Source organism: Chelonoidis abingdonii, chromosome 7, assembly GCF_003597395.2.
Source record: "Chelonoidis abingdonii isolate Lonesome George chromosome 7, CheloAbing_2.0, whole genome shotgun sequence".
NCBI lineage: Eukaryota > Metazoa > Chordata > Testudines > Testudinidae > Chelonoidis > Chelonoidis abingdonii.
Window position 1 is genome coordinate 62,169,787 of NC_133775.1, and position 9,033 is coordinate 62,178,819.

Consider the following 9,033-nt stretch of genomic DNA (forward strand, 5'->3'; position numbering starts at 1 on the left):
GGTTAAGTCCATTAATGGCTATTAGCAAGGATGGGTAAGGAATGGTGTCCCTAGCCTCTATTTGTCAGAGGATGGGGATGGATGGCAGGAGAGAGATGACTTGATCATTGCCTGTTAGTTCCACTCCCTCCGGGGCACCTGGCATTGTCCACTGTCCGTAGACAGGATACTGTGCTAGATGGACCTTTGGTCTGGCCCAGTACGGCCATTCTTATGTTAACTGTTCTACCCCAGCAGAAGAATGAGTTTGGTACTGGCAGGGCCATTGATTTTGATCCACTGTCAGACCAGAAGCCCAGGGGGTAAGGAGTTTATTGCCTGGAAATTCTCCAGTGAAAGATTCCATCCCCACAGAACAGAACAGTGTCGTCCAACAACACTGGGAGCCTGGGACAGGACCGGCTGTGACAGACAGCACTTAAGCTGTGGCTATGTTCCTCACGTTGTATTTCATCTGTGAGAGTATCATCATACAGTTGTGTACCTCAGTATATTTTATTCAGCTAAATCTCATTGAGGTGGTGGTTCCTACTTGCTGTTTGTGGAGAAAGCAAGGATTTCTATGCTGAACAGCTTTTACCATTTCTTGACTGTGTCTAGTACTTAGATCCTGGGAAATGCTCTTACATTAAAATAAACTATCATTCTCTACTTTGGCCAAGGTGGATAAAAACACTGTTCTTAACTTTTAAATGGTTATTTTTGAAAAAAAGATCAATTTATTGTATTTAAATCAAATATTTGTATGTGCATATTACTAGTTCTTTACTTCCATCCCATTTTGTAGTCAAATTGCAAAGGTGACTATTTTGTATTTGATTTGTTAGTTTCCTAATTCTTAGTAGACTTCAGTAGACTTTATGCAGATTTCTTTCTACTAAAAAGTTTCTCTCATTTAAAATGTTCCTTTATGCTGAATTAAAGCCTTAGGGACTTGTAACAACCTTAATAAGCAACTAGCCAATGGTATATTTACAGCCAGCACCACCTTCCCATATGCTGAACTTTTGACTCAAAAAAGCTGAATGCTTCAACCAGGCTATATTCCTCCATCAGGGTTCACAGTTTGAAAGTCGATGGGATTTGTACTTTTAAGTCTCTTGGGTGCTTCTGAAAATTCCACCATTAAGCATGGGCTTAGAAGCTTAATTTTCTAGGCTCTCATTTTTGAACATTTTGGCCTGTTTATAAAACAATTCGTAATAACTCTGTTAATCAATTGCAAGGCTAAACTTTTCATTGTATGCAGTCTCTCTAATAAACTTTTCATTGTCAGTTCAAAACAAAATTGCTTCAGTGTTCGATTTCATGCTATTAAAATATCTTTTTAAATAAAACTACAAGGTAAGCATGTGCACAAGTGTCTGAGCTAAACTTTTAAGTACACTAGTTCCTTTCATGTAAGTAAAGTTATCCACTTGCTCAAGAGTCTGCAGGAACACCACCTTAATTTTCAGTATTTGTCTCTTGCCTATAGCAGTTCTGTAAAAATCAAATAAGAGACTCTACCAGTAGTAGCATTGGAATTAGAAAGAAACATTTATAATTTAGTTTATCAATTTGAATTAGTTTTACAAAGGCTTACTGTGATCAGAATCAAATGATTTACAAATACTTAATTGACTTAAATTAATAATTTAAATCACTCCACCCTGACTATAGGAAGTTTTCAGTCTGTGGGCTCTTTCCATGCACAGGATATGGATACTTCTGATTCTGGAGGCGTGACCCCTTTAGGACGAAAAACTGCAGAGACTGGAATCAACTTTACAAGTACGACACGTTTCTCAAGAGGTTTGACATTCATCAGGACACATACTCTGTTTGGTCAGAGCCCAGCTAGAAGAATAATTCCACAAACATGTTTACTGCAGGTGGGCTTTTAGTAGTTTAATATAATTAAAGAAAATTCGTATCTTAAATCAGCTTATTTGACAGCTTTATCTAACCATTCTATTGTTGAATAGATCTGTATGCTGAGTCACTAATGATGTCAATTGTATTTCTCAGAGTAATTTCAATTTTGATATAATGGCTTTTCTCCTGTGTTGCAATTGCTTGGATATTCATCATGCATTTCCTGAAAGGAATGGGCTTTAAAATGTGTAAAGCACTTTGCTAATTAGTTTCAAGTCAAACCTGAAGGGTAGAACTAGGAGTAATGCAATAAAACTAATTTAAAAAAAAAAAAAAAAGCTTCCTGGAATTTATTCTCCTTGTGGGGAGACTTTTTCTATACTGTAAAATACTTAAGAAAACCACAGATATTCCTTTCACTTAAGTTATTCAAAACAGTATGAAGCACTCACCAAATATTTACTGGCCTGAAGAATAAGCCATTTCCCCTGCAATTTAAAGGAATACAAGTTATGTACTGTATTGTTTGTGATACTGCTGACTGTCTTTAACAATTTTTTAAAACAACCAAAGCTAATTTATTACATATCTTATCGTCTTTTCTGTAATAATCATGGTATACATCTTCCTGCATTATCTTCAGTGTTCTTTACTTTCTTTTCCAGCATAGTGCACTCTGTTTTCTTCACTGTATTTTACATTGTACATTTCTGTACTCTTAAACAAGTCTCTTTGCTGTACTTTTTCTAACATCTCATCAATATTGCCATCTCTCCCATGCCCGTGCCCCCCCTCCCCCATTCATGTGCATTTGCACCCCCGTCCACCCAAACATCCAGTAGCTACAGGACTGACACTACTAGCCAGTCTGATGTAAAGGAGTGTGTGGGGGTAAGGGTGGGAGGAGGCAGTTCTTTCCTTCTCCCTTGCCAAGGCACTGGGAAAGGGAAGGGTGTTGGGACAGCTACTAAACTGCTATTTCTGGACCTTGTTTGGGGATTCGCGCATTTAGTCTCAGGCTTTGCCTGATTGTTCTGGCATGTGGTTAAATTTAAAGCTCTCTTCCAAGGCCCCTTTGGCTGATGGAAAAGAGGAGCAGTCTGTTTCATGGGCTTCCCTTCTGGACTACCCCAGTCTTGGAGCCTCCTAGCTGCTGTTACAGTGAGTGGAGAGTCTCTCATATGCTATCTTTTCCTCTGCCTTCCTTATGCAAGACGGACATGCATGTGCTACTCTATTCTTTCCATTGGCTCCTTGAACATCTTCATGGTCTGCCTCTTATTGATCACAGCTTACCCAAACTGCAGCAAATAAAATTAAGCTAATTTTTGTCAGTTCCACTGCTGTCCACTAGCAGCAATGAAGACTGACAACTCTGGTCTGTTTTAACTGTACTTTAGCTTGGCAAAGCTATGAACTGCAGCAGAGGCACTCAAACTGTCTTTTGCACACAGGCAGTACTGAATGTGTCGTTATCAGCCTTCCAAACCAAAACTGAGTATCTTTGCAACCCTTAAGCTAGAAACTTAACTTTTCTGAAATGAAAGTTTAGATTCTGTGGATGTTGCTAGAACTCACTTTCTTAAAAATTAGCCAGGATTGTATTCTGAAGAACACTGCTGCTATAATCCAGTCTTTAATGCCTGAATGCTATAGCTGGGAAGATAGAGGACAATGACTTTGGTATCCTCCATCTCTATTTTCTAAATAGAAAAATCATTGTCATGTTAAGTCCTTCAGCAGTGCTCACGGACATACGTTACAGTAAATAAATGCTGACAAGTTAGGAAAAATAGCTAATAGAATAAACACAACTGATTAGCCTGTATATTTGATGCAGTGTAGAAGTGTTTCTTCAATTTCATTACAGAAATTGTGGGCAGGCCTAGAAAACTGAATACTGTTCTCTTAATTCCAGGAAAATGCAGATCCTCAGAAGATAGCATTCCTTCTACGCAAACAATGGACCTTGTATAGTGTGACCCCCATGTACAAATTCTCTTATGGTAATCTGAAGGAGTATTCTAGACTTCTGAGTGCCTTTGTTGCTGCTGAAAAGCGGAAAGGACTTGCTGTAGAAGTGGGCAATGATCTTGGTATCAAAGTGACTTTGTCCACCCTTTTAGGACTCAAAGGTACGGATCAAGACCAGGTTGCAATCCTTGTCCAGGTAAGGGCTGCAGCTAGCATGTTGATAGCAGTGGGGTGTGTCTCAACACTTCTGAATTGCCTCCCTGTAACATGTTGAAATATTTATGGGTGCTAGTATAGTAATTTTCATGTATCCTGTGATTCGAACTTTTTTTGCATCCCTTTGCTTTTAACCAATATGGTTCTTGTCTGTTCTTAACACCCTTGTGGACCTCTTCAGAAACTGTTGATCCATCAAACATAGACTTGGGAATTAATCTTCGTTATAGTTAAGAGCACAGAAATAGGAGTTGACGCTCTTCAGCTTGATGCAGGATCTTGCACAGGTCATTTAATTTCATTGGTAAAATGGATATAATGCTACTTCCCTGCCATAGTTAAGGCCTATTAACACTCTGAGGTCTTTAGAGGAAAGATGCTACTAAGTGCAACATTTTGTACTGCAATTATTGTAGGAAAATTAATGCACAATGCAAATGCTTCATTAAGCAGCACTAATGTAGACTTAAGGGTTGCTTCTATTTCCATTGAAGTAAGTGGCAATACTTTGACTGACTTCAGTGGGAGGAGCCAGGTCCTCTATAGGCATAATAGATGAATTGCAAAAACTGTCTTTAAACAGTCAAGCTATCCAAAGTGGTATAATGGCACAGAAAGCAGTGCAATGCAGTGTCAAAACAGGGTTCGGGTTGGGCCAAAAAAAAAAAATTGGGCACCAAAGCCATATAGCACCTCTGAAAATCAAGCCACTGATTTTCAGCCGACTCCCTCTGATCTCTTGCTATTAAAATGGTATATCAGGGGAAAATTCTTGTGCTTTAACCATTCTTATTAGAATCCATTTTGCTCTGGCTAAGAACTGTCAGATGCACTCTAGAACTTGGAAATTTAATGCAGACATTTTTAATTTTAGATTGCATCAAGATCTCAGCTCCCATGTGAAAATGCAGAAGACAAAGTGGTGTGGTCAGGCTGGTTCTGCTGTATATCTGGAGATGATCTTTTGGAGAGTGTACCAGACGATTTTACCTGTTTATCTTTGTTCCTTGCAAATGGGGCAGAGAGTTACACAGCCATAGTTGGCAGTTGGTTTCAGAAGACCTTTGACTGTTATTTCAGTCATTTAACCATCAGCCCACTCAATCTTGCCTGGATGGCTGCTATGTGGACTGGGTGCAAAGTGGACAGTCATATGGCTGCAACAGAACTTGTTTTCTCTGTGCCCTGCATTCCCCAGTCTCTGGACATTTCATATGCCATACACCCTGAGGATGCAAAAGCCTTATGGGACACAGTGCAAAAAACTCCTGGGGAGGTTACTCAAGAAGAAGTGAATTTATTTATGGACTGCCTTTACTCTCACTTCCATAGACACTTTAAGATCCACTTGTCAGCCACAAGACTGGTGAAAGTTTCTACATCTATAGCTTCAGCACACTGTGATGGGAATATAAAGGTACTAAACTGAATTCCAACTATAAGGTTTTGATTAACACTGTTCTAGCTAGTATAATTAAAATAGTGCTACCTGGCCAGAAAGAGCTGCCCCTAAAGTTGGAGCTACTTGATTCTCTATAACTGATTTCCCCCTAAAAAAAAATTAAAATTTCAGCCTCTGCCAGACATAACTAGTTTTTAGTGTGTTCCACAGCACATCTGACAGTTGTGCAGTCAACATTTTATGTGGTGGCGAACCCCCAGTCATTGTGTTGGGTGCTGTACAAGCACAGAACAAAGACAGCTTTTGGCTAAAATTTACATTTAAAAATCCCAAACTTATACAAAATCTACAGCCAATAGAAACTACAATTGGCTTTTTTGATACAGTAAAAAAAAAAAAAGTTTTAAGAAAATCCCCATGTATTTATGTGTAAGGCTATGATTTTTTCACAGAGTTCACAGAAGTCATGGAATCCGTGACTTTCAGCCATTTGCATGACAATTAGCCCCACGAGCAGGGAGCTGCAGGGTCCCCCTACTCCAGATGATGGGGGTACCCTGCAGCTCCTGGGCAGCAGGGGCCCCCAGAGTTCAGCGGGGGCCCCTGCAACTGCCCAGCTGCCGCAGGTGGTGTGGGGACCCCCCAGCTGAGCTGCTCATTTTGTCATGGATATTTTTAGTAAAAGTCATGGACAGGTCACAGGCTTCCTTGAATTTTTCTTCATTGGCCGTGACCTGTCTGTGATTTTTACTAAAAATATCCGTCACAAAATCTTAGCCTTATTTAGGTGCTAGCACAATGTTGGCATTGAGATATAACATGGTAATGACTAGTATATTTTCACTGTCCATGCTGGGAAATGAAAAGTTGAAAAAAAAAAACAAAACTAAAAATTGATTCGTTTTTAATTTGAAGTGCTAACAACATAGCTAAAGAAATACGTTTTAAATGTGGAAGCTGCCAAATGGGTGCTGCCAGTCTTAAGTATCTTTCTCATTTCATGGCTGCTTGGCCTATTTAACCATTGACTATAGGAGCCCTGCCTCATTTAGTGGGTAGGAAAATGCACAGGAGATTTCTTTTAGAATGTGAACTCTTTAGGGCAGGTAATGCTAATCTGTACAGTTCTCAACACAATGTGACCCAACCTGGTTATGATCCTTAGGCACTTCAGTAATATAAGTGTTCAATAATAACTTGTCAGGCCAGAATATCGAAAGTTCTGCGGGATCATCAGATATCATTGCTAAAGTGAGTTGGCAGGAGGGTGGAAGAGCAGAGTGGCCAGTTGTCGGTGCTTCTTCCAAGGAGAGGAAGGAGAAGTGAGGGGACAGAGTGGCTGGGACTTCTTTCTCCCTCTTTCAAAGAGGAGGCGGGAGCAGAGTGTCCCTTGAGCTGCTGATCTTTTCCCATGATGGGAGTGAAGATCAGAAGGGCCCATGTAGAGGAGGGGGAGGAGATAGGATGCTAGGCTTCATGTACACCCAACAGGAGGAGTCCTGCAAAGAAACAGGGAAAGTAGCATGGTGATGACATTAAGCCATAGTGCAAATCCTTCACTCTCCTCTATTTAAATGTGTAGAACACACATTGACAACAGCCATCAGTGACTTAAATAGCTTATTGTATTTCTGTTCAGACTACAACTAATGTTTTGGGGTTTGTTTGTTTTTTTGCAGATCTTACACAGCAAGCACTTAATAGGAGTGTTGACACTGCTGACAGAGCTGGCGATCTCACAGATACAATGAAACCTTGTACTCTATACCTCTGTCCTAAAAAACTTATTATAGATGCTCTGCTTGGACCACATGAAGTCCATCTGCAGTAGATTCATGTTTGAGAGACATTGACCGCAGAAAGCTGGCTTTCCTGCAGATTTTTTTAGCCTGACAAAACTCCAGTCCACCAAGTGAAAGCATATTAGTTTCATTTGACCTCATTGGTTCCTGGACTGAAATCCACAATGGGTAATGAAGCAAAGAGAGCCATCGGAGGAAAATAATATAGTTGCACGTTTTGCTATAATAAAAAGGTAACATCAATAAAGTAACATTTTATAATGATTCAAGTATCATTTAAAGGGTCAGGCATGAGATGGAACACTGCCCCTGCTCCATAGCCTAGATCAGTGGTTCTCAATCAGCACCCAGCTGCAACCCATGTGACATCCTTAGGGCCATGCAGGTAGTATATAGTATGGATGTGGCTCACATAACACAGAGCTGCACAAGCGGCCCACAATGGTAAATAGGTTGAGAACCACTGGCCTAGAGGCTAACACAGTAGTGCAGGAGAGTGATATATGTAATATAGGGCAGAAAAGCTTGTCTGTTGGGATTAATTTCTGCAAGGTTCAAAAGCACTCCCCTATGTTTGGTGAGTGAACAGTGAGATATTCAGAAGAATCAGTATGGCCTTGGTATCAGAGCACTTGAAGGAAAAGCCTCCTGTTTCCAGCTCTGCTACTAGTGACCTAAGCAAATCACTTAACCTTGATGCCTGTTTTTTTAACTACAAATTAGGATCCTGGCTACATTTAATATAGCTGTTTGAAATGTACAGATTAAAGTGTTGTAAAATGAGATTTCCCCCACCACACACACACTGCAAGTACATAGAGAGGGTTTTTTTCTCCTCCTTTTACTTGACTTTAGCTTCACTGAGTATCAACCTCTTTCAGTCTTACTTGACTTTGCTGTTGAATGTACTGGCTCTGAATCAATGTGAAAACAGACTTTTGCTCAAGCTGCATTTTACCTGCCGCAATCTACATGGGCAGTAAGACCCCCTCACCTACTCTTGAATTTGTCTATATTTAAATACTTTGTGGTACAGACCATCTTTTTGTTGTTTGTACAGCACATGGCACACTGGCTATGACTAGGCTCCTAAGTACTTCTATAATACAACTAGCAGGCAGGTGCTTATCTGGCCTGACTTTCAGAACTGCTGAGCACTCACCAGTTCCCACTGATCCATGGCTGCTGTTGGATGAAAGGTACCTAAATATTTTTTTTTTTCCCCCCAGAGCATAGTTTCATAGTTCCATTTTTTAAAATCTTGGCTTACGCTTTCATTTTAAAAAAAGTACATTCTAGGCAAGAGACTGAAAACTGATATAAAGATTGGCAGCTTGAGGCAGTTCCTGTTTATATTGAGGAGCTTTATTCTGAAATTCAGTGACTTAACTTGCACTGCTGATCAGTTTAGGAGAAAGGTCCAACTACTATATTTATCCCAGAACTGTATGTTTCTCTCACCTTCTCCGATACCAAAATCCTTGTCTTGTTTGCATTGTCATTATAAGATCTGAAATAAATACATTGAATTTAATACAAAAATTTAACACTAGCCCACATTCACTCCAGCTTTGACAAAGGCCACGTCTACACTAAGGGATAATATTGAATTAGCTAAAATCGGTTTTATAAAACTGATATTATAAATTCGATTTCATGCGGCCACACTAGGCACAGTAATTTGGCATTGTGCGTCCATGGTCTGAGGCTAACGTCGATTTCTGAAGCGTTGCATTGTGGGTAGCTCTTCCGTAGCTATCCCATAGTTCCCGCAGTCTCCCC

General features: G+C 40.0%; 2 protein-coding genes across 3 annotated transcripts in view; one reads left to right on the forward strand and one right to left on the reverse strand.

Annotated features, from left to right (window-relative positions):
• CENPL (centromere protein L) overlaps positions 1–8,793 on the forward strand; it is a 12,037-nt gene extending 3,244 nt beyond the window's left edge. The window contains exons 2-5 of one of the 2 annotated variants that reach the window (XM_032806101.2): positions 1,698–1,874; positions 3,776–4,027; positions 4,922–5,464; positions 7,129–8,793. In XM_032806101.2, the coding sequence (XP_032661992.1) occupies positions 1,698–1,874; positions 3,776–4,027; positions 4,922–5,464; positions 7,129–7,200 (1,044 nt within the window). In that variant the 3' untranslated portion in view covers positions 7,201–8,793. The remainder of the gene's footprint in view (positions 1–1,697; positions 1,875–3,775; positions 4,028–4,921; positions 5,465–7,128) is intronic. The other variant, XM_032806102.2, reaches the window with a different exon arrangement.
• The window catches only part of KLHL20 (kelch like family member 20), a 63,758-nt gene continuing 60,329 nt past the window's right edge, over positions 5,605–9,033 (reverse strand). The window contains exons 13-14 of the mRNA XM_032806094.2: positions 8,713–8,761; positions 5,605–6,948 (exon numbers count right to left, since the gene is read on the reverse strand). Of these exons, the coding sequence (XP_032661985.1) occupies position 8,761 (1 nt within the window). The 3' untranslated portion in view covers positions 5,605–6,948; positions 8,713–8,760. The remainder of the gene's footprint in view (positions 6,949–8,712; positions 8,762–9,033) is intronic.